Below are 26,183 nucleotides of genomic sequence, written 5' to 3'. Positions count from 1 at the left end.
CCAGGGTCTGATACTGGAGAATCCCAATTCTCAAATTCTCTCAAAGAAATAAAGAATTTAGTAAGCATGGGCAGAAAGCCTTTTGGGGAAAAGATGTAATGTATCACAATGGTGAAACTATAAAGAGGATCCCATGGATTTGCATAAGCAACATTGTAGCAGTTTCTAAAACTAAAAGCCTTGCTGTAGCATAACAACCCATGTACTGAGATAGTCATCATCACATGCAAATACACAGGCACACAGACACGGACACAGACACACACACAAAGGTACACATGTAAACCAATAAAGAAAAAAATTCAAATAATTGAGAAAATGCCTACAAAATACAAAAAGTAAATTCTGTCACAATTCTATACATTTATGTATACAGTGGTGCCTTGACTTATGAACTTAATCCATTCCGGAATGGTGCTCGTAGGTCGAAATGCTCATAAGTCAAAGCACCATTTCCCACTGAAATGCATGGGAATGGGATTAATCCGTTCCAACATTTCAAAGAAATACCGGGGAAAAACACACACACACACACACAAACCACACAGAAAGCCCCATCGGAAAGTGCTGAGGCTTAAGAAAAAACAACCAAAAATAAACAGAGCAACCCCAGAAGGCTGCAAAAAACAAAAATGACCCCCCCCCAAAAAAATAAGCATCAAGCAATCCCCACACTTGGACTGAAAAAAATCACCAAAAACAAACAACACAGCACAGAAACATAAGCCCCCTCAGCTCAAACCCACCTTGCAAAAGCCACCCAGAAGTTTCTAAAAAGCAAAAAAGCAGCACCTTACCAGGCAGACCGAAGCCTCCTCTGATGGCACTCACTCCCCAGCGGATGGCAGCCGGTGACAGGCCCCAGCTGGTGGCGTAGGGCATCTTACTCATGAGTAGACTTGCACCAGGGATGGGCACGGAGCGCCCCAGCTTCCCGTGCCCAGCGGCAAACTGGAGCCACCCCACTTCTCCTTCCTCCTCCAGCGCCACCTCCACATGCCCCGTCCACAGAGGAACACCTCCGACCCATGCGCCCCAGCCCAGGGCCTTTGGTGACCCTTACTCATGAGTAGACCTGTGGCAGGGATGGGCAGGGAGCGCCCAGGCTTCCTGCACCTAGCGGCGATCCGGAGCCGCCCCCACCTCTCCTTCCTCCTTCTGCGCAGCAGGCGTAAAAAAGTTCCCTGACCCCCTGCTCTAACAGTTGGGGCAAAAGAGCTACAAAGAAGCAGCCTCCTCACCACCAACGGTTTGAATTTCCTGCCTTTCCCCCCTGTCTTTTTCTGTTCTTACATTGAAGCTGCGCTCACAAGTTGAAGCAAAATTTTGCAAGCAGAGCTGTTTGTAAGTCGAAATGATTGTAGGGAGGAGTGTTCATAAGTTGAGGCATCACTGTATATCATCTGAAATCCCCATTGATTCAATGGGCCTCTTCTACATAGACATTTAGTACAGATTTTCTATAAATGGGAATGTATAGGTGAATGTATGTTCGTACAGAGAAGCAAAGAGAGCTGGCATTTAACTGAGGCTAGTTATCTGTTTATCTAAAGCTTATATTGTAAAGATTCCTTTTTATCATTAAAGTTCCACTAGATTGTTGATTTTGCTGCAACAGACTGACACAGCTGGATGTCTGGAAGAGTATCATTACTAAAAAGATACAAGAGATGTAAAAGGGTACAAAACCTACCCAGTTTATAGGCTGTACCTAAAACTTAAAAAAGAAGTTAAAATGATAATTCTCAAATTCATATTTTAGGTTGTATATGGAGACAATTTGTTGTATATTTATAGGGTGTCCAGATGTGGTAAAATCCTTTGAGATTTGCTGGAGCCAGCGAGAAACAATGTTGGGCCAGATTACATGACCTCACAACCAAAGAGGCTATCATTTACCTATTCCATTCCGCCTGTGGAAATATCATTCATACTTAATGTATGAACCCACAAGGGATGCAGACAGACTTCTTGTCTGCAGAGAAAAACTGCAGGGTGATACCTTAGTATTTTTCTTTTAGACCAGACCTGCAGTCTTCATCTTGCTTTGACTGTTTGCTGTCAAGAATAATGGCATAACAACATTTATCAGATTTTGAGGGATCTTTGCTTCTTCTTCAGTTGCCCGGTTTTTATAAAATCTACATCTGAAGAAGAATCCTGAAGAACTTCAAAACTTACCTTGTTTATTTCTTCAGAGATACTATGCATATATTTGTTGTTACACCTGAATCATCATCATCATCATAAACATCATCATTATCTTAGTTCTGCAGAGCTGGAATAGACTCTTTGGATCATCAAGTCAAGCCTCTGTCAAGGAGGCACAGTAGGGAACCGCACTCCTTACCTCTGGCTCCAGTTAGATACCTAAACCATGGAGCTATCCAGCAGTTCGTATTTATTGCTAGAGATGGCCATTCCATCAGTACCCTAGGCAATGCTGTAGTGGACCTAGAGAAAACTTTGTGCAGGATTTATTGTCACATCAGGCGGCTGACCAAGGAGCTTCAAGTCTGCTCTCTGGGTGTAGCTAGTTATAGGAGCCACACCCTAGGCAACTCAGCTGGTGGTTTTTGCAGCTGCTGGTGTGAGAAGAACATGCTTAGCTTTCTGGTCTCTTTGTTGCTTCTGTCCTCTTCCCATGTCTGCCCCCCTTTCCAGTCCCCCTCATGATGAGCAACACCCTGTCTCAAGTGCCCTTTCATGAACCACTCATTTAAATTCTCCTGAGCCAGCTGCTAAAGAGCACTTTGCTTTGGGTAACTATAACTTGGGCATCCCAGATCCAATCATCACCAAACTTGCAGGGGGTGGGGTGGAGAATCTGCTGAAGACTTTCCATGAGTTTGGTGTCTCTAACTTGTGTGGGGGCCAGGTTCATGAAAGCTCATGATTCATTGTTCATGAATAGTGATGAACCATGAACCATCATAAGCCATTTTCCAGGTTCATGTCCATGTCTCTACTCAATACGCATGAACCAGTACAGTAGATGTCAATTTGTAGAGCAACATGGGAGTACTGTATTTATTATTATTATTATTATTATTATTATTATTATTATTATTATTATTATTATTATTATTATTATTATTATTATTATTATTATTATTACTACTACTACTACTACTACTACTACTACTTCTACTACTACTTCTACTACTACTACTACTACTACTACTACTAGTAGTAGTAGTAGTAGTAGTAGTAGTAGTAGTAGTAGTAGTAGTAGTAGTAGTAGTAGTAGTATGATTGATGTGTGTGTAAATCTGGATCCAATGTTGGTCCTGTGGAAAATAAATCCATCATAATGAATTGAACATATTAGTCACACCTGATTTCAGTTCTTTTGATTTGAATAAGTCTAGCTTAGGTAGGACTACCACCAAATTTAGCATACACAGAAAAAGAAGTAAAATAAAGGACATATATCATACAAAAATACAGCTATTGTGTTTTTTTTCCTATTGCTTTGTTCTTTTCAACTGCAGAGTTTTGTGTTCAATAAAACTGTGCTTAGACAGTAGTTTATATGCCATTATTGCAGCTATAAAACATGGGCTTGACGTGAGCTCTTTAGTATTCCCATGAGCTTAGTATGGCCAGAATCAGCTAACTTTTTCTTATGAATAACATTAATTAATATAATAAAATAGGATTGTTATTATTTGCAGCCTTTTTATTTAAAATATTATAATTTGCAAGTATAAATGTGATCATAAACAGGCAAGCATAATTCATGTAAACCTGCTGAGAAAATACTATTCCAAGTTGGCTGCAAACAGCATAGAACAGCTGGGATCTAATGCATGGGGGCTTAGATGATTTCCAGAAATGATAGATTATTCTTTTAAAAGGTTATATTCCAAACCATAATATATGCTACTGTGCTCGATGGATTAAAACAGCAGGCGTCCCATTTGTAATATCTTTTAAAATAGCTGGAAATGACTTTTGAAGTATGCTTAATGTTCACTCCCAACATGAGCGAAAGACTCTCTTCATGATGCTGCTATGGTTTGTCAAATAGGAATAGGAGATGACAAAATTGCTGCAACAACAAAAGCACTAGTAACCACGTCTCTTTCTTGTGGGGCTTACTTCCAGCCATTTTAAAAAACGTCACAGTCTCAAGTCGTTGGGAGTGTCAGGGCGATCATCACCATTAACTGTTTCCTATTGATTTTACTGCTGCATAGAGTAGCATCTGCTCTGGTTATGAGGAAACCTTTAAATCACTGCCAACAGGAAGAGTGACAAAGGGGGAAAAAGTTTATCCCCAGAATTACAGCCTTCTGTTGCACTGCAGGAAACTAGTCACTATCTCTCCCTCCTCAGAAGAAGAAAGTACTACTTATTCTATTATTTATTTGTTTATTATTTTCATTTATATGCTGTCCTTCTCTCCAAAGAGACCCAGAATTCATAGGCATCCTTCAGTCTTGAAAGACTATGGTAAGGTGCTCTGTATTGAGGAGTGTCCTCTCCAGAGCATGATGCCTGGGTAAAGTAATATGAAGGATAGGATGTTACCCAAGCAGCAGCTCCCCCCTCTCCATGTTGCTGGAATGGTCCAATGGAAAGGCAAGAGCCAATACAACTGGTTCCAGCAATGTCGCAGGAGTTGGCAGAACAAGACGAACTGCCTTCGGGACTCCATATCCATGAGTGGATATAGCCACAAGGCAGTGGAGGTTTGAAATTGGAGTTTTTCTTCTCCTAGATGGGCTGCCTTCCATGGCTGACAAGCCCCACCTACCCAGCCTGCTCTCTAATAGTGCAGAAGTATGATCTGACCCTTAAAACTTTCCTGCCTCCTAGGTGTATGCAATTCTAATTGGCTTTCCTATTTACCATATTAGGGTCAGAGATAAAATCAGAGAAATTGAGAATTGAGAATTGAGATAAAAGAAAGCCCAGCCCCCCCCCCCCCCAAATCCTAGCAAAATGTCCATGCAAACATACCTGGCCTTCAGCCTCAGTCCAGCTTCCCAGGAAAAAGGGCCCAGGGTCCTGGGACACCTTCATTTAAAGCACAAAGCCCCACCCCTAGGCCATGCAGTGGGGGAGACCAAAAGAAAACCCAGCCAAAAAAAAAAAAAAGAGTCCTCAGCAAAATGTCCATGCAAACATACCTGGCCTTCAGCCTCAGCCCAACTTCTCAGAATGATGCACAACATAAACAGTACATATAACAATGAAATATTTCATATAAATGATAAAATGCAGTAAAACCAAGCAGCTATGCAAATGTTAATGTATAAAAATGAATGTCATGTCTGAGGAGTAGCAGCTCCTAGCCTCCAAAGATGCACTGAAGCAGCTCACTTATATTCCTCTTCTGAATCCCTATACTAGAGGACAATTAATAATTGATAATTAGAAGATGAAGAGCAGAACACATTAAAAAACATATGCATTCTGAAACTAAGACCCCTCTTGTGACCCTCTGTGTGGTAATTAGGTATTCTTCATCCATCACTATTGTGAAACCAAGGCCTAAGTTTTAGCAATGCTGAGGAACATGAAGAAAATCCTGTGAGGCAGCCGCCACACAATAGGGATCCTTATTTGCACCTAAGATAACTGTTGGTTAACATTGTGTCAGTCCTGCTCACTGCACAAGGAGGTTAGAGAAATGTTATCCCCACAGAAACCCAATTGATTATGACAAAAGGCAGTAATGTTTACAAGCCATTTGGTATGCTGAACCACTCAATTGTGATTTGAAGCTCTGTTCTCCCTTTGCCTACCCAGTGCTGGAGCACCACACTAGATTGACATCGTGACCTGTCATTTATGACCCACTGTCATGTGAGACAGATCCATAAAGATGACCCCCTATTATTATTTCTTTGACCACCTTTTCTTCTATAACTGTATTTTTTAAAAAACAACAATGCCATGTTATTGTTATATGGGACATAATTGCTGCTCAATATAAAATGTTTATTTTTAAAAGAATAAACCGAAACATATTGCTGGTGTAGGTCTTTTGCCTACTTTGACAAAACTATATTTTCTAAATGTTTAATAAATATTGGGCTTGATCTTACTGATGATAAGAGCCACTGTTGTACCAAAGTCTGCTTTTAAAAAAACACAGTTTATAATAATGTGTCTCCACTGGTTATTTCACCAGGGAAAGGTGTTTTCTGGCTGGAAAGCAACCTAAAATACTATTCTGCCAGAGGGTCATTTATTTTACCACACAAGTTAAACCTGATTTATTTCAGTCTTTTTTGCATATGTGCACCCCTGTTGCCACAGATTGCACCTTTGGATAACTAGCAGAAGAAGGAAGGAGGGATGAACAAGTGCAGGAGAGAGAGGGTCTACTGAGAAAGCTGTTTGTTCCATTAGAAACCTTGGCTGTTTCTGTTCTTTTAAGAATGCTCCTGTTGTTCCCTGGGAGGCAGAGAGATGGGGAGGATGTGGCCAGTCCTTCCCCCACAGCCACTCCCTCTCCTGCTGTAGGATATTTCTTTCCTTGGCAAGCATTTTGTGTGTGCAAACATTCTTGCCTTGCCTTATTTATCTCCAGACAGTCTTTCATGGAACAAAGTTTAAAATGGGCGGAGAGATCTCAGGGGAAACCATCAGGGCTGCTTAGGAAAATGAGAAGCTGATGGCTGCTTCCTCATTTTTAAATGGACAGAAACAGCCAAGCTTTCTAAAGGGACAAGTGGCTTTGCCAGCAGACCCTCTCCCTCCCTCACCACAGCAGCAGGGGTGAATGGCCAGCATGAGGGCAGGGCAGGTGGGCACAGGACAAATCCTCAAATGCAATGATTCTAAAAGGCAGTATAGCCCCCTCAAACAAGATTCAACACAATTTAAAAACAGATTAAAAGTTTTCCCAAGAGGTACACACTGACCCAAGTACCATGTGACACCACATGGTTTCTATATAAATTCCATTTAGATTAGAGCTTATTGAGAGGCAAATATAAACAAGTCCACAGTCAAACCTGTCTTTGTGACATCTGCACTAGCAGTATGGCGTTCCCCTAAATTCATTGAGTCCAGATATTTTTCACTTTGGGTTTCTCACAATAAATGCTATAGAATTAGGCATCTCTCTCTTTAAATAATCCTGAAATTTCAAAAATTTACATGGTGAATTTTAATTAAATATATATTACAAACAAATTATACATTTTTAATTCCCTTTCTCTTTCCTTTCCCTTTTCTTTCCCCATCCTCCCCTTTCTTTATTATCCTATAAAGGTCTGATCTTTACCATTAGATTTATTTATAAAATCAAGTGTCTTGTAAGGAATCTTGAGCTGTATGAAGCACAAGATCTTCATTTTCAGTTAAGACAGATTAAGGAAAATATTATCCTTATACCTGTTTTTCCTGTCTAGTAAAAATAAAATTAAAAAGGATATGATCCTCAATTGTGGGGGAATGCCCCTCCCCAAAGTTGCTAAGCTGTTGGGTGAATCTATAGTAGCAGGGCAAACTCTCCTGGATGACGTCAGAGCTACTTCTGGGAGGAGCTGCCATCTATTCTTCTTCTTTCTCATAGGCGATAGAGAGCTTCCTTAATTGCCTTTCCTTGGGCCAGTCATAATGGCATTATGTAACCATCGTCCTATCTGAACTCTGTCAACTATCTGTATACTGTCAACTATCTGTGAGCTTGTAAGGTTAATAAAAGCACAGTCCTCCTGGGGGCAGGGCAGAATTCATTCAGTCTTATTCTGCCTCTCCTACTAGTCGCCCATCAGTCGCCCCGTGTGTGGTTGACTTCTATCTCTAAAAGACTGTTTGCTATCCTAATTACTTGTGATCACAAAGCCCATCAGCCTTCTCATTTCGTGGCTCCAACACTCAAGAGTGGTCTTAACTGAGCAGATAGGCGGGATATAAAATAAATAAATAAATAAATAAATAAATAAATAAATAAATAAATAAATAAATAAATATCTTCTTGGATATCTCTAAATTTTAAAATTGTATCTCTTTAAAGACATGTACACTTCCTCAGTTGTCTTCTTCAATCCTTCTATTTCATTTTTGTGATCTTATTGTTCTATAATAATCTTCTGGTGTTGAATTTTTTGTTGTTTCCATTGAGTCTTATTAAGGGCTCTACAATCCTGTAGTTTATTTACAGTTTCAGTATTTTTAAACTTCAGGATGTCTGACAATGGTTTATAATTCCCAGATCTTCCAAACTACCTCTTTATCTTTTGTAACTATCAATTGCTCTAAATTCCCTTCAGCCTCTTACCTATCCTTTATTTCTGTTCATTTAGCCTCAATTAGTGCTTCTTTGGTATTCTTGTCTATTTTATTGCCTGATAATTTTCTCTTCAAATGCTTTCGGTACTTTAGTTATATTGTTCTTATATCCTCTGTTAATGCTTCTCTCTGTGTGCAATCCTAATCCCCCTCCTTGCCTGATTTCTCTACCAATTTATCCTTTTTGAGTGGATATAGTGACATAGTGAAGTAACTTACATTGCATGTGAATTAGTCTGCATACATTCATTCAGACATTTCAGATGATAAATTGAAAAAAATTGAGAACCAATGTGGCATTGCCCAGTGGTTCTTAACCTTGGTTACTCAGGTGGTTTTGAACTGCAACTCCCAGAAACCCCAGCCACCACAGCTGGTGGTGAAGTCTTCTGGGCGTTGCAGTCCAAAACCACCTGAGTAACCCAAGGTTAAGAACCACTGGTATAGACCAGCCATTCTCAAGGTGTGCCATATGGCCCAGTGGGCAGCCCTGGCACATTTGAAGGAGGGCACAGACTAGAAGCAACTCTTCACGTGACCTTGTAAGGTTTATTATGGAACATGTACAATCCTGATTCAGCCTATATTTCTTTGATATTGTATTTATCGCCATACTGAAGAAATGTTGGGAATGGCTGAGGTAGAGGGTAGAGGGTTGGACTAAGCCTCTGGAGACTTTGGGAATGCTCAGTGAGGGTAACAAAGAACATTTCTGAGGGAGAGGGTGCCCAAGGACTGGTGAATGCCCCTTGACCCGCATCTCCCAAGGATACAAGGATTCTGCCTTATATTACAGCTGTGAATAAAGCTTCTACATCCTTTAACCCTGAAATTGAGCCCTTGGAGTTTGTGCCAGGGAACCTATCTGTTGCCAGCTCCAAAGTACCGGAAGCTGGCTGCATCCAGAGAAGGCTATAGATTATCCTCAATTTCTCTTTTTTTTTCATTCTTTTTCTCCTGGGACATAGAAAAGCATGCTTTGGAAGCTGGTGTGTGTGTGTGTGTGATATTCTACCTGCCCTATGTTATTTCTCAATAAACCATGTAGATGAGAATGAGACTTGATATTTCCTGACAGTTTGGTGCTTTACAAAAAAATTCACTCGAAGTGCCATTTGCACAAAAAATTATCTTATGCACAAAACTGTATTTTACACAAGATAAAAGAATCTTTCTGCAAAATGCAAATTATTCTGTAAAGTACATTTTTTGTTGTGCAAAGTGAACAATTTATTTATTTATTGGTGAATGTTGTTATTTTTGTTCTCACGCAAGGCTGAAAAATGCCACAGCAGTTGACAGTTTTTGATGGTGTATTTCAATGTGTTGAGACACCATTTTTCATCCAGAAGGAGAACATTTGTGCATGCTTGTTACATCCTTAGATGTTAGTAGGCTGTAGACATTTGGAGGGGGGCAGTGACATTTTAAGTGGATTCAGCAAACAGAAGATGTGTAGCTGTGTACATGTTATTGTTGCTTTTCAGGCTATTAGAATGCTTATGGGTTGGGAACTAAATGCTTGGTTAAGAGGACTTTAAAGGAAGTTCAGCCAACATCTCCTGGGAGGTGAAGCACCTCCCAGATCAGAACATATGCTGCTGATAGTCTCCATCGTGTCCATTTTTTCCTTTAATTGGATAAAAGTAATGATACTTTCAAATGCTTTACCTGAACTTGAATTCAAGTTCCCTTCCCAGCTGGATAGCATTAGTTGTCAGTTGTGTTCTTGCAATAGGGAATCGTAATTTCAGCTGGATGATAGCTTCAGTTCCATACAATCCATGCATATATATTCCACTAAACAGACCAATCTAGGATTGTGTTTTTCTACTCTGCCAATGGCAGGCATCCGGTCCCAAGGCAGTAGTGAAACTACAAGTAATCAGAGCACAAAATACCATCCAACATTCCTATTGCCTTAGTAATGTGTCTGTTAAGAGCACTGGTGCTTAATAAGAGCAATTCCCTGGCATTATGGAGCACGGGTTCATACAGAGAGCCCATAACACAACACATTTTATGGAATTATTTTGGACATTTACTTGAACATGTAATAACATACTGAAAATCTTTGCATCTGTTTTTATTATCTGTTAGGGCAATAGGTAACTACAAGGTATTTGTCACTACTTTAATATACTATTTGTATTTCAGAGAATAAAAATAAGTAGGTGTAAATACTTTTCAGTGTATCTTCATATATGCTTAACTGTACAAAATCAGGTTTATCTTCCATAAGGTTCATTTTTTAAAACAATTCTGCCATAACTTTCTGTATGCTTCTACATTTGCTGGATAGCTAGCTAACAAAAGAAAGTCCTGAAGGAATTCTGGAGACCTAGTATGGTAAAAAAAAAAAACCTTAGTAAATTATAGTTTAACCCAGGTTGCAGAAATGTCAGTTTGCTGACAGTGACAAAGGTCTTGGTCTGAACTCCGCACTGGCCAACTCAGAATCCAAAATTGCTCATACCATCCACTTCCTGCAGAAAACCTCACATGAAAATAGATTTCTTTACAAAATAATGGTCTGTCCCCTTCACTTTTTTTTGTCTATTTTTAAAATACCCCCAAGAGTCGCTTATGACAGAATCAACAGCCAAAGCTCTAAAATGTGTTGTCACTCAAGAAAGACTCCCACCAATGAGCATCCCATTGGACTTTACCCACTGGGTAATTCTGTGGATTAACAACTATTGGTTGTTTTTAGTGTGCTACTAAAGCTAGCCTTCACCTGTTTTCTGATATGGAGGTTGCTATATTGTGTATGTTGGGATGTGGTGGTGCTGCGGGTTAAATCGCAGAAGCCTCTGTGCTGCAAGGTCGGAAGACCAGCAGTCGTAAGATGGAATCCATGCAATGGAGTGAGCTTCCGTCGCTTGTCCCAGCTCTTGCCAACCCAGCAGTTTGAAAGCATGTTAATGCGAATAGGTAAATAGGTACCACCACAGTGGGAAGGTAACAGCATTCCGTGTCTAGTCATGCTGGCCACGTGACCATGGAAACTATCTTTGGACAAAACACTGGCGCTATGGCTTGGAAACAGGGATGAGCACTGCCCCCTAAAGTCAGACATGACTGGACTAAATGTCAAGGGGAACCTTTGCTTTTTTTTGTTTAGTCATTAACTTGTGTCCAATTCTTCATGACCCCATGGACCAGAGCATGCCAGGCCCTCCTGTCTTCTACTGCCTCCTGGAGTTGGGTCAAATTCATGTTGGTAGCTTTGGTGACACTGTCCAGCCATCTCATCCTCTGTCATCCCCTTCTCCTTTTGCCTTCACACTTTCCCAACATCAAGGTCTTTTCCAGGGAGTCTTCTCTTCTCATGAGATGGCCAAAGTATTGGAGCTTCAGCTTCAGGATATGTCCTTCCAGTGAGCACTCAAGTTTGATTTCCTTCAAAATGGATAGGTTTGTTCTCCTCGCAGTCCAGGGGACTCTCAAGAGTCTCCTCCAGCACCACAATTCAAAAGGAACAATTCTTCGGCGGTCAGCTTTCTTTATAGTCCAGCTCTCACTTTACCTTTACCTTTACCTATATTATGTATGTGCTTCACCAAAAGACAGTGGATGATTCACTAAGTAACTGGCATCCCTTGGTCTATAGAACTGGAGAAATACAGTTGACTGTACAGTTCACCAAGATGAAAACCTACAGCTGGTTGTACGGATTTGCTGACTCTGCTTTGAGATTTCATGTTAACTATAAAGACACTACATCTGGCCAGGATGATTTTTGGACTTTTCAGTCTCCATCCCATCCTAAGCTCTATACTAATAATCCAAAGAAAATCCTTGCAGGTCTCATTGTTTTTGATATTTTAATGCAGTGGTTCCCAACTTTGGGTAGCCAAGGGTTCTTGGACTGCAATTCCCAGACTTCTTCACCACCAGCTGTGCTAGCCAGGGTTTTTTCGAGTTGCAGTCCAGGAACATTTGGATTGGGAACCCCTGATTCCTGGCTTAATAAAGGTGTTACCCATCCAAATGAGTCTCATAGTTCTAAAGGTGTCACAAAATCACTTGTTATGCTTCACATTTGCTTCTTGTTTGCTTATTTCTATAAATCCTGTTAGGATTGGAGGGCCAGATTTTATGCTTCAATAAACGCCCCAAGCATGCTGGAAAGATAGCAAATTCCATTTCTTTCTGTCTTGCTTTTTACGATTTCTTTTGTCGACAGAACTGTCAAAACTAGCCTTCCTACATGGCAGAACTGCTTAAGGTGGACGTCATATTTCTACATGTTGGCATCGGCAGTTTGTGGCAGAAGAAAATAAGTAGTGAAATTCAAACCTAAAACAAGGTACTTTTAAAAATGCTCAGCAAAGCAGGGAATAGAATCCATGGGGGTTGTAAGGGAATATGTCAATCTTGATAAGAATGGAAGCAGTAGAGACTCATCTGGTAAACAGCTGCTAGAAAAATGAAAGAAGGTTTGTAATAGGGTAAGGTCACAACAGAGCTATTAGAATTAATTTTTAGTAAACGGCATCTGGGGCTCCAATCTCCAAAACTACATCTGATATGTCTCATTTATTTCTGTGGGACACTCCCACACACCTTCTGTGAGCAGAAAGTAAATTCTTCTGGGGGGGATGTCACAATCAGAATATACTAATCAGAACATCACCCCAGTAAGGGGACAAAGAGAAACTGGAGGAGTGTTGAAAATAGATTTAAAGAGGACATTTTCTCTTAAAGGATCAGGGGTGAAGAGAAGGATTCAAAGAACAGACAAATTAGTGTGGAAGAGAAAGACACTGTTAAATATAGACGCCAAACAGAGGAAGGTATATGCAAGGCACACTGATTATGAGAAAAAATGAGGGAGGAACAGAGCAGGGAAGACAGGTGGGTGGGAGCAATGGGTCAAGGTGAATCAAATCTGAAACAGATCACTGCATCAAACCTGGTGAAAATGTACTCATTCAGAGCACACTTATGCTTTAAGTGGAGAGCACAAGAATGGATTAGAAACAGCTCCTTCAGATATTAAATTGAAGTCAAAAGGTCACTGCACTGTGATAACAACTATGAATTTTATCTGTCTAGATAATTAAAGCAGCATTGAATGAAAAGTCAACATAGAAGCATGGCATATATTGAAATGCAATTTTATGCACTGGTCTTTATGCAGAAAAGTTAGAACCAGAGGGGGGAAAAATTAAACTATGTTCCAAAATGCCACTCATTTTTAAAAAGCAATATTATGCTTTTTGGGGTGCTAAAAACTTTCCTTCTGGATTTTTGATGTTTAACTGAAGAAAGAACAGTAATACCTCATTGGCCTTTTATTGTGCACTTTAAAAAAATGGTATTTTTGTGATAAAGTAACCTTAATTCCGCATGTTCTATGAAGTATGCATAGTAAACACACACTTCTTCCTTGACATGTGTGAGCCCCACCAGCCCTTCCCTGATGGTGGTCCCTCCACCACTCTTAGATCTATGGAGTCCACACCACATTGTACAAAAACAACAGGGGTTGTTAAAACCTGGGAGGGAAAACCAACAAGAGAAAACTTTGCTAACAGTCCAACTCAAGGGCCAGTTGACCCCACTAGCCTCTTTGGCTGTTTGACCAGTCTCCAGGAGGAGTATGGGCATCCCTGCCCTGCCTCCTCAGCTGTTCGCCCACTCAGACAAGGAGGCAGGACAGGCAAACCTGTGCTCCTGCCACGAACTGGTCAAACAGCTGAAGAGGAGGAGAGGAGCATGCACCAATTGGCGAGTAGGTCATCGGCTGGGGAGGCAGGGGAAGGGAACACATTGCTTATGAGTACAAACTGGCATGAATCCCCGAACCGAGTTTGATGCCCATCTCTAGTCAGGAATAATAGTCAGAAATAAGTGACCGGAAAGAAACATAAGTACACCTATGCTGCTTTTCTCTATTTAGAGAATTATTCTAGTCACAATTATTGTAGGGAAAGCAAACAATTAAAAGATCTTGATCTGCTTCTCAAAATATTTGAGGGATGACAGCAACAGTAAAAGGCACCCTGGCTGCTAAGAAACATGTAAGCTTCCAAGCTCTGTTTTCAGGTCAGATATCTGATGCTCCAACAGTTCAGTTTATGGATTTGAACGTAACTCATCTCTGTTTTGTACTTTTTTCCCCATACTGCAATGTTTATGTTTTAGCAAATATTGACCCTAATTATTGACCCTAATTTAAAAGAGCTTTCAAAATTAAGGAGGGGGAAAAATCATATATATATATTTAGATGCCCACTGCTATTGTACTGAAGTCCCATCTAGTCCAGCATATTGTTCCCACAGTGGCAAACCAGAAGTCTCTAGAAACACGCACATTCGTGGTTGGTCCCCAGTAAGTGGTACTCAGAGGCACGTCACTTTGGACCGTGGAGGGAACATACGGTCATGGTATCTAGTAACCACTGACAACCTTATCTTCCACAAATCTGTGTGGAAAATGCCTTGCTCATTTTAATCTTGTGCTTGAAGTGGGGACTATTAAGAAAGAAGGATTTGTTTGTGCTCTAAAATCTATGTTAAGATAATACAGTATCTTTATTAATAAGAATCATGCGCCTTCAAGTCAGTTCTGACTTATGGTGACCATTTCCAGAGTTTTCTAGATAGAGAGCACTCAGAAGTGGTTTACCATTCCTTTCTTCTGGAGTTGTTCTGAGACTGTGCAGCTTGCCCATGGCTACACAGGCTGACTCTTCCCCCCCTGGAGGCACAGTGAGGTATCGAACTCCCAACCTCAGGTTCCACAGCCAGAAATCTAAATCACTGAGCTATCCAGCCGGCTTAATATCTTTATTAGACCAAACAAAATGGTATAAAAATGCATGTAGGCATTTGAGATCCGTAGATATCTTCACAAAGGAACATGATGAGGGGAAAATTGGAATTTGGGGCAATAATTTTATCATGTTTTAAAATAATTTTGCATACTCTAACTTGTTTTCATCCTTTTTTTCAGGCTTGTTACTATAATTTTGCTTAACAGACCCAAAAATTCATTTCCTACAGCATATCAAACATCTTAAAACCCAAAGTATTATAACGCAGTAACATTTTAGTATGTATGAAGGGTCTTGAAGAATATTCCCCTGTACAATTCCAAAATGTGTAGTTCAGCATTTTCTAATTCAATGGAAAAAAATACAACTGTAATAAATTTTGTAGCTATTGACTTTGAATATTTCTCCTCTCTTCTACAACAGCAGCTGCTGAGGTATTGAAATGTTTGTCAAAATATCACGAGTTGCTGGCAGATATTTATGGATTATTTTTCTATTACACAGATGGGTAGTAATTCCCACTCCCTCCAGTCCATGAAAGATCTGCCATTTACATATATTCACTGGCTACTATACAAAGCAGACTTCCTCAACCTAGCACCCTCCAACATTTTCAACTACAATTCTCATTATCCTCTGCTAGCTTAGTCAATAGTACGAGATGATGGGGGTCCTAGTCCAAAAACATTTTGAGAGTACTAAGGCGAGGGAAGATGGTTCAGGACAAAATAATTTCTGCCCTTATTTTCATCATTGAGGATCAACGACTTATTGTTTTCAACGTAAGGAGCTGTTGAATCTACTCTTGAATGCTATAGTAACTCAGAATACAAAAATATATACCTATCTTTTCCCTATTCCTCCACAAAGTCCAGTGTTCCAGGCCTGTGATATGTGACTAACCCTGAAAATAAGCCTATGAAATGTAAAAATGGAACACTGGACTTTGTAAAGGAAGTAGATCCAGATTTGGAGACAGACCTCTGTCTGGAATTATAAACTGAGGTTACCAGCATAGATTGAATGATGACAAGACGCTGATATTCAGCCTACGTTCTCTCTGTGTGAAACTGGAAAAAGATATGTATGTAGCTGTATGTATTTCTGTGATACTATACGAGTAGCATACAAGATCACTTCAGATGGTGACAGCAACCACAAAATCAAAAGACACCTGCTTCTTGGGAGGAAAGCAATGACAAACCTAGACAGCATCTTAAAAAGCAGAGACATCACCTTGCTGAAAAAGGACCGAATAGTCAAATCTATGGTTTTTCCAGTAGTGATGTATTTATTTATTTATTTATTTATTTATTTAATTTATATGCCGCCCACTCTACCCAGAGGTCTCTGGGCAGCTTACATATGGAAATGTATGGAAATGTATGGAAATGAGTGCTGGACCATAAAGAAGGCTGACTGCTGATGAATTGATGCTTTTGAATTATAGTGCTGGAGGAGACTCTTGAGAGTCCCCTGGACTGCGAGGAGAACAAACCTATCCATTCTGAAGGAAATCTACCCTGAGTGTTCACTGGAAGGACAGATTCTGAAGCTGAGGCTCCAATACTTTAGCAATCTCATGAGAAGAGAAGACTCCCTGGAAAAGACCCTGATGTTGGGAAAATGTGAAGAGGAGAAGGGAACAGCAGAGGATGAGATGGATGGACAGTGTCATCAAAGCTATCAACATGAATTTGACCAAACTTTGAGAGGCAGTGGAAGACAGTAGGGCCTGGCCTGCTCTGGTCCATGGGATCATGAAGAGTCGGACACGACTTAACAACTAAACAACAACAAATAGCATACAAGAGTGGATCAACAGCTTCTCTGCTTGCTTAAATTTGTAATGTATGTTTATGAAAGAGTTTTAGTGATATTCTCTTGCTTAGCACCAGCAACAAAATAAAAGGAAAAGCAATAAAAGCTGCTGCTGATTATTATTATAACTCAAGATTAATGAGAAGATATAAGAGAGAGAAAAATTGCTCCCATCTTCTTCACTCTATGTTCTCCTGTTTGTTCAGAATGGGTGCCCCTTTATACATCCTAGTACAGATTGTTATACAGCTGCATTCTGCTGCTGGTACACAACATTCCTTCTCCACCCTACTAGCCGCAGTTCATATGGCTAGTAGGGTCCGGCCAACAACGGTGTTGTAGCACATTCTGGGATCAGATTTGGTTTTCAGATGTTTGGTAATCAGGCTTTGGGATCAGATTTGCCAGCTGTGGAGTCCTTCTGTTCAACACCCATATTGGTTGACTTAGCAGGTCCTGGAACTGGATAACTCCCCCCCCCAAAAAAAACCCATATTCTTAAAACACATTTGGACTAGAAATCATAATCATGAATCATGACCTATAATGGTGAGTATATAATGAATGACAACCGCTTAATTGTAACATTCTAAGTGAAAATCCACTTCCATTTCTCCTTTGTGTTTATTGTTGTCAATACTCTTTTCTCTTTAAAAATCACAATACAGTTTCTCTGTTGCTAAGGTGAACATGGCTTTTACAGCAATTAACAATCTCACCCAATTGTTGTTTTCTGCTGTGTTGTGCAGAACTTCTTGTCTTCTTGACATTTATCTTCTTGACATTTAACACACTATGAAAACCCCCTCAAACGTAAGGTTTCAATTGTTTATATTTCCAATTGGAAGAAAAGGTTTCCTCTCTGACTTTAGCCCTATATGGTCCACACCGACTGGATAATTTGTCAGATATATAGAGTTCAGGTTGGCATATAATCAAATTTGATTTGTGCTGCTGAATTCTTACCATTATTGCTTCCTCTTCCCAGCAGATTTGCACTGATTCAAGCTTCATCTGACTCCACTTCACTTCTTCACTTCTTTCTAAAGTGAAGAAAAGTTCCAGGGGCAGTGTTATAAAGTTCAGTCACTTCTAGAACAGAAGACATGTGAGATGTATGGTAACTATAGTACCTATGTAATTACAAGTATACAAGCTATATCAATTGGAAGCAGACAATCCTAAGTACATATAGTGAACACATCACAACTTCTAATCATTCATCTGAATCTCAGAGTACAACCTCATTCCAAGATGTGTAGATGTTTGTCATGCTCAGCTATCAAAGTCATCAATCATTCTGTATACAGTACATGCAAACTTGATATACACTCTTCCTCTTCAACGAGTTGAAATTTCAATGGCAGGGAAAGTTACTGAGCTGTTAGGGTAGAATTACAGCCTTATCCAGGTGTTATATGGTGGATATACACACCACACAAACAGAGGGAGCACCTTTGTTCTCTTTCTTATTTTTGTTGCTTTTTTACACATATTGGGTAAAAAAGTCTGAATGGGAGAGCCTCTAGTATCTATTGGAGTTCTACACATAAATTGGAACATGGTGCCCAGGGTTCTAATTCATGAAGGAAACCCCTGTGAATAGTGGGGTCATTTCCCATTTTGATATCCTCTTTATGTAAAACAGTTGTGGAAACAGAGATGAAAGGGTGGGGACAGAGTGCTCTGTTTGATTGTGTGCTGAGGGCATACAACAAAAGAGGCTGTTATCTGAGTGATAGCTGCATTCATGATACAGACATACCCACAACAACAGACCTATAGACAGCATTAGACAGCAGATGGCCACAAAGGTCTTCCAATTTCCTACATCCCACAAACATTTATCTACAATAAAATCCTTCAGTCTACAAAGTGGTGAAAATTTTAAAAAAATTCCTCAGGAGATAACAAAGAGTTTGTTGCGTCCTTTCCTTGTTCCTCTGCCACTGGAACTCAAACAACACATATTCTGGGTACAGTAACATTCCTGTGCTTGGAGATATGAGATCTTTGGAAAGCTGCATTCTTGCCTGTTCTTCCTCACTATGTATGAATGAAACTGAGATGCCAAATGGTAATAGTCAGAGGTGGTAAGAACAAGGAGTCTTGTGGCAAAAGAAACAAAACCTGACAAGTTTCGTTTGGCCTCAGCTTTCACAGACAAAAGCCCGTGCATCTGCAGAAGTGGCCTGCAGGCCCTGAAAGCTTGTTAGTGCTTAAGGTCCCACAGCATCCCTTGTAGCTCTTATGCAAACTGTAGCTTCCTGTTACTCTGAGCATAAGCAATAGAGCTTTTGCAATGTGCAGAAGGGTTGATGAGGCAATGAATTTAACCAACAAGCAACCTTTGAATAAGTTTCGATGTTACTCATTACCCTCAAATGAAATTGTTGAATGCTGTTAATGAGGCGTATGCACCATCTTCAGATAAATGTGCAAAATGAGACTGAAACAGGAGGATTTGTAAAAGTTCAGAGTGACAGCAGGGTGGAGCAAGGAGCTTCCATTCATCCTACTTCATATCCCATTTACTCTTTGTAAGGTTAGAATGGTGATCAGCAATTTGAGTTGGGGAAAGAGGGAATAGAAAGTAATACAGTAAACTGAGGAGGCATCTATAGTGGTCATTTTACAATTTGGATTGCATTTGGCACAGATGAAATCAAATTTTTTAAAAATGGTGAATCGATGACATCAGATGAAGAAGCCCAGTGGGAAACCATCTCTTTTCAGTGAGGAATCTCTTTTTCTTCAGCTACCCATCATCAGGTGCACAGAGCTCTGGACCACAGCCAGTTCGTTCAGACACAGCTGAGCTGCAGGCTTCATGCAGAGGTCAGCCAAGGACTGCCGGACGAGCCTTCTGGCCTCTTGTGTAGAAACCTCTGCCTTCCGCTCCTGGGTGGCCTCTTTGGCAACCTCTTCCCTTAGCTCCAAGGTGGCCTGAGGGGCTGCTGGCGGAGGATCCCGAGGAAGCAGTGGCTTCTGAGCTTTGGCAGGGGGTGAGTTCAGAAGCATAGAGTTATGAAAGGATGAGATATTCTGAATGAGCAAGGCAGCCGGGGAGGACAGGCTGCTCTTTGAAACACTCATCTGATAATGCCTGATGATATTAGCCATGCAGGTCTCCAGAGAGGCTCTGACACCAAACCCCTGGCTTAAGCTGTGAGTTATCACCTCCAGGTCCTTGAAATACTGGCTGCACTCTTTCCAGGTCCGCCAGCGGTGCAAAGCCCAGATCTTTTCATTGAGCAGCCAGTCCTTGTGCAGCTGCGGCAACAGGTCTGGTTTCACAAATTTGCTCAAGATGAGGTGCATCTCCTTCAAGTTACTTTCACTGCGGGCACACATGGCATTCTGCACGGCACTCAGGATCAGCCTTTCTGTGTGGAGTTCCAGGGAGACCCGATGGATCTTGTGCTGCAAGTGCTTGCATATATGGAAGACAGACAGTGTGACTTCTGCAGAGGGAAATGCTTCGGACAGTGTGGACAGCAACCGAAACCATGGATCCACCAGGAAAGTCTTTATCTGCTTCCACTCGGGGTTGAATGCCTTGAAGGTGCGGTATAGACGAGCAAGATCTTTAACTGATTCCTTGGTTGGGATTGAAAAATGGATCACTTTGGTCATTTCTCCCTCAAGACTCAAGAAAGGCTTGTCCACCATAAACACGTACAGGACCTTGCCCCATGTGTTGTGGGTTCGATGTATCAATACTACCTCTGGGTGATTTAAGAAGACCTCTCTCATCAGCATGGTCTGGAAGCTGATAGAGTTGAGCTGGGAATTTTTGTCCAGTTGGTAGGCAACTAGAGAACCATAGTCAAGGGCCATCACTCACAAAGTCTCTACTGCAATTCTTGAAACCTTTTCCTGTAGGTTTTTCCCGAGTGGTATGAGCCAGAGACTTTTTATGCTGCTGCTGTCCGATTTATGCTTTGCATTACAATGAAGGCCCCGCCGTGGGACCCGCCGTTTGGTCTCCTCAGCGACCACTCCGAAACCCCGCCTCACCCTTCTTCAGCTACCAGTGTTGGCTTCATTGTGCTCTGATCCAGCTGGGATCACTTTTCTCTGCTTTCTGGCATGTGTGATCACCAAGTCCTTTGTATCACTTGGTGAGTTGGAGAAGTTGGTGCCACAGCATCCATGGCAATAGTCCTGGACAGCAGAGGGTGATGGCTGACTAGGGACCTTCCCATTGCAATTAGCTGAGAGCAGTGATAGGATGAGGCGGGGATGACTTCCCACAGTCTTGACAGCCTACACATCCTCCACTGCTGTCATCTGGGTGAACCTGCTTCTCCTTTTGCCTACCTCCCTTTCCCTTGATCAAAGACGCTCCAGATACTTTGGGAGAGAGACATCTGCTGGTAGTCTCTTCCTGACTGGCCCCGAACCTTCGCAGTCCTGGTAATGGAGGGAGTCACCCTGAGCACTGGACTGCTGGAAACATGAATTGAACCTGGGAAGGTGAGAGCTTGGGAGGGAGAGAGGAAGGGAGGATGAGTGTGAGCAAGGGAGAAAGAGAGGAAGATTATCAAGGGTCAGGGCCACAACTCAGAGCTGGTGGTAGAGCAATGGAGGGCAAATACAAAGGGAGGAAAGAAGATTCTGTGTCTTCCAAATGGGGCCAAGGAGGGAGGAAGTGGCAGAGAAATTGGGGGTTCTGGTGTTCTGGTTTAAAATGATATGCAGAATAGATTCCTGCAGTAGTGCAATCAATCATTTCCTGTAGGGACTATTACAATGATATCCTCAGCAGAAACTGTCAGGAGTTGTCGTTTAAAAACTATGAATCAGCCTCAATAAACATGAAGAAAATACTGTGCGTAGTTGAGCCATGAATTGTTGATGATCAAGGAGAAGTTGTGAAACAACTGGATCCCATGAGACAGAGACAGAGAGACACAGAGAGGCAGAGACTAATTGATTGATTGCTTGACAATCATTCCACCAGAAATTTCATAGAGCTTTCAGGCGAAGATGAAGACTTGAACTGCTGTTTGGATAACCTGGATCTAGTTTGGACTATTTCTTTTCATATTTGTTCTCCTTATATACTCAACTCCCAAGCAAACTTCACCAGAGCACAGAGTGCTGTCCTCTGAAGATGCCGGCCACAGAGACTGGCGAAATGTTAGGAAGAACAACCTTCAGAACACAGCCAAAGAGTCCAAAAAACCCACAACAACCATTAGATCCTGGCTGTGAAAGCCGTTGTGAATACATTGTTCTCCTTATTCTTTGTTAGGAGTGTGTTTCTGTACGATTGTAGAAACATGATTGTTGTATGGCTATACAATTAGGCTCTATGTTTTCTCACTTCTACAACATGTTTTTAATTCTCATTTTTGGTGCAAATATAATCCAATGCTTCATGGCTTTTGTGGCACAGGATGCTGAAGGAAGCCACCCTTCTTCTATCAGTCTCCTCAAACCATGAGGCTTTCCCCCCGAGCCTATTTTCCTTTCTTCTTTTTTCCTTGCTGCAAATAATAGCCAGGCAAGAAGTCCTCAGTTAAGGGGTGTCAAGTAACCTAATAAGCTAGAACTTTTCTGTGCAGGATCCAGTGTCGTGAGGGGACTGGGCAATAAAGATGTGGCTCATTCTACCTTTCCTTATTCAAGTGCGAAGGCAACTTCAAAGGTGACTGGACTGTACACCTGAGAAGGTGCACACTATGTGAACACCACCTTGTTAATGAGTATCAATTCACCATGCTAGCTTACATAATTTTCGTGAATACATTACATAATTTCTTTTATACTAGCATACATTCTCAGTAGGATTTTGGCCTCAGTGTTTAAAGTCTACAATGTCCCCTAAACTGATGATGCTCCACAGCCCTGCAAGCTCATAGCCATTTCCATTTGCGCCCTCCACCCCAATTTGCAGGATTGATTGGAGCTCTGGAAATGCAAAGATGATGTCACAGATTTGTGGATGGAACAGGCTGGAGTGTCTCCTAAAGGGTACAGGCAACCCAGCCCTATCTATATGTTCTTTATTCAAGTACGTACAGCATGGTTTGGGAGCTTCCCTATCAGTAACAGAAAATGCTCTGGCAGGTGGAAGCAGAAGAGTAGAATGGATGGTGGGTAGTTGCGTATCAAGGAAAGATGTCTTCAATGAAGACCGTTACCTCATTTAAATTGAGCCTTGTGGTCACATAAGTAAATGTCAGGCAGCCACGGACTTGCTTTGTCTTACATATCCTCTGAACCATTCTTTAAAACAAAAAAACATGCAACATACAATGTCTTTAACATTATATCCTTTACCACCTCTGTGGCACTGATCAGTAACCATTTTATATGCTTTTCCTGGTAGGCTGAGGGAAAAAACACAAATTCAAAGGCCCCTTATAACTGATAAGGCTATATTGGTGATGGAATTCTCCATTTGATCTGAAAAGACAGAATTGAATTGTGCATGTCTTTTCAGGGCTCAGTGATGTGGTGTGACATGGTATTTTAGAACTAAAATCAAATGTAGATTCATTCAGTCATAGAATAAGGGGAGCGGGGAATATATGAATTGGTTTATAACACTCTCAAAATAATCCTGGGTACAGTGGTGCCTCACTTAACGAGCGCACCGCAGAACGACGAAATCGCATAGTGATGAGGTATTTGTGATCGCCAATGCGATCGCATACCGCTGGCCCCTATGGGCAAAACTCGCATTGCGAAGATCGGTAAGCGTTTCGCTTACCGATCTTCGCATTGTGATGTCAGGGGAACAGCTGATTGGCGGTTCCAAAATGGCCACGCGCAGCATTTTCGCGCCCTGCCCTCGCTTACCGAGGGCATGAAAATGGCTGCCGGACCCTGGAAACATTGCTGAACGGTGAGTTTTTTGCCCATTTGGAACTTTTTGCCCAATGGGCTTCCCCATTCTGTTTAGCAATGTTTTCACATAGTGAGGGTTAATCCGGAACGGATTAACCTCGCTATGCCAGGCACCACTGTATTTTAAACATAATGATCAACATCTATTGAAATCTGACATAGACAAAAGGCTTGGGATATAGGTTTCTATCTATATATAATATATGATTCTTCATGCTAGGAAAGAAGATGGAAAACTATGATGCATTTATTAACACAACAGTTTTATAAATTGGCCAATCTGGAAAGGGAGCACATTTTAATCCTTTTGTCAGTTTAACATGGATAGGCAGAGAATGTAAGGATGAATTCTACCTCAAACAACAGTTGTTCCTCTGTGGTACATTTTCAGAACTATCCAGGTGTCAGCTTTTACAATTTTCATAGGGTTGAATCCATCCACGTGCCTGTGTGGAGTGGGAGACTGAGGACCTGTATCTTAGGTGCTGAGATATTTAGCAACCCCTCTGTGCTGAACCTTTTGGCAGCTCCTTGCTATTCACCAAAGGGGTTTCCCTTCTGCTGCTTCACTGCCACTCTTCTGATTTTCCTCTTTCCCTGATATGCTCCCAGATGGACTGGGGATTGTATAATACAGTAGGTGTGATCATGTTGGGATCCCATGTGGTCACTTTTGGTTGACTGTGAATCAGCGCTTTTTTTAAAAAAGTCAATCCAAAATTTTGACACATAGCTTAGTCCTGTGTCTAAACTTTTCAGAAGCTCTCTGTTTCCCTAAAAAGGGACATATGCTTTCCTCCCTCTTTCACACGATATATTCAGAACTGCTGAGCACAACACTGCAAGGTGTCACTGATTCCCTGATGCACAGTCTTCTTAAGTAAAGAGATGTGCTGTTTTGCGGGCTTCTTAGTTGCTTGTGCTTCCTGGGAGGCCTTACGGAGACCTTAACATCAGAACTTCCTCTTTTGGTGCTTTCCAGGTCTGTTCCCTGCTGACTGTATCAGAAATGAGCAAACATTGTTTCTCAGTTGATCAAAACACACACAGCAACAACGTCAAGCCATACGTTATTTTAATAACAACACAAAAAATCCTGTCAGGGAATATTGAATATTTTCATTCATATTTACTGCCCCCACAAATCAGGGATATAATTGTGGGCTTACTGCTAAGCAGGCCTTAGTCACTTAAAAAAACAACAACACCATAAGTGAAGTAAAAAGGCCACACCTTTTTATTAATTATAGCAGCAGTTAAAACTGGCAAGCATTCGGTTGGATCCTGCTCATTGGGAGACCCAGCTGTCCCCTCACGTGGCACCACAATCTCAACAGGACCTCGTGAGACCACTTGGACTCACCAATTTCTGGAGGCCACACGGATGTATGTCACACTTTGGCTCCTTGCCATCCAGGGACAGGTGCAATCTGTCTCACCTGAGCCAGGACAGACCCTGCCTCCACCTGATTCCCTTTTAGGGATTCCCTTTTAGGGATTCCATACCAACCAGGCCATGCAGGTCCCTACCAGCATGTCCAAAGAAAGGGGTGGGGAGGGAAAGGAAATGCTGCTCCAAGGAAGTGGGGCTTGGAAGGCTCCGGCTACCTTTTTTTAAGCTCTGCTGGGCGGGCTGGGGTGCAACTCCATCTCGTCCAGTCCACCAAACCACTGACCTGGTCGCCTTTGTCACTCTGGCTTATCCCAGCTGGTCCAGGCCAGTGGGTGAGCACTCAGCATCCTTCCACTGATGCTGCCACATGGCTGCCACAATCATGCAGCCTGGGAGCCGCACCAATCAGTCACAACACAGGACCCTGGGTAAGTCTGGATTTCCATCTTGGAAGGAAGAAAAATGCTGTTTAAAAAATCTCACAGCCCTGATTTTCAACATCAGATTGAAGTTCATAATTCATTATTTTACAGTGTAGCCCACTGAATATTTTTCTTCCAATTCCTCCAAGTATGGGATCATAATTAATGATGTTTAGTTAATGGTCTCTTCTAAAGACACTAACATAGCACTTATTTTTGGCACACTCCTTATTCTGTAAAATTCATTGTGTACTTACACGTTTGTCCATTTGTAAGTATTCTTTAATTTTATGTTTCCTGACAGAATTGTTTAGTTTTTGTTTATTGTATTTTTTCCAGTTTTTACACTGATCACTAGGATACCTGTTAATTGAGACAATGTACTCTTCAACGTACTTGCAAACAACATAAACAACATGCTTGTCTCTTTCCAGTTTTTATTGAACAGTCCTGCTCCATAAGTAAGAAAGTTGTGAAACATTCTCTATGAAGGCTTTCCTGATGTGCACCACTGGCAGTTGGCTCAATACTCTTGCTTTTATTGAGGATACTGCGGGATATGTTTCCACAGAACTGCTCATTAGCTGTTCAACTTGCCTTGAGAATAATGGTAGTCACACTGATAAATCACATCATGACTTGCTG

At 41.3% G+C, this 26,183-nt stretch overlaps 1 protein-coding gene across 1 annotated transcript; it reads right to left on the bottom strand.

Moving 5' to 3' along the window:
* Positions 1-19,616: 19,616 nt before the first annotated feature.
* Positions 19,617-20,862, bottom strand: LOC144586239 (zinc finger SWIM domain-containing protein 1-like). The gene has a single exon (XM_078384094.1). The coding sequence runs from the start codon at positions 20,700-20,702 to the stop codon at positions 19,617-19,619; it is 1,086 nt and encodes a 361-aa protein (XP_078240220.1). The 5' UTR covers positions 20,703-20,862.
* Between the last annotated feature and the right edge of the window lie 5,321 nt (positions 20,863-26,183).

The sequence above is a fragment of the Pogona vitticeps genome, chromosome 2 (assembly GCF_051106095.1).
Source record: "Pogona vitticeps strain Pit_001003342236 chromosome 2, PviZW2.1, whole genome shotgun sequence".
Taxonomy (NCBI): Eukaryota; Metazoa; Chordata; class Lepidosauria; order Squamata; family Agamidae; genus Pogona; species Pogona vitticeps.
The sequence above is the reverse complement of the archived record's forward strand: the minus strand, read 5'-3'. Positions and strand labels throughout refer to the sequence as shown.

Bases quoted from the DNA above. Each gene is read 5' to 3' on its own strand.
- LOC144586239 (XM_078384094.1), bottom strand. From the start codon at position 20,702: ATGGCCCTTGACTATGGTTCTCTAGTTGCCTACCAACTGGACAAAAAT.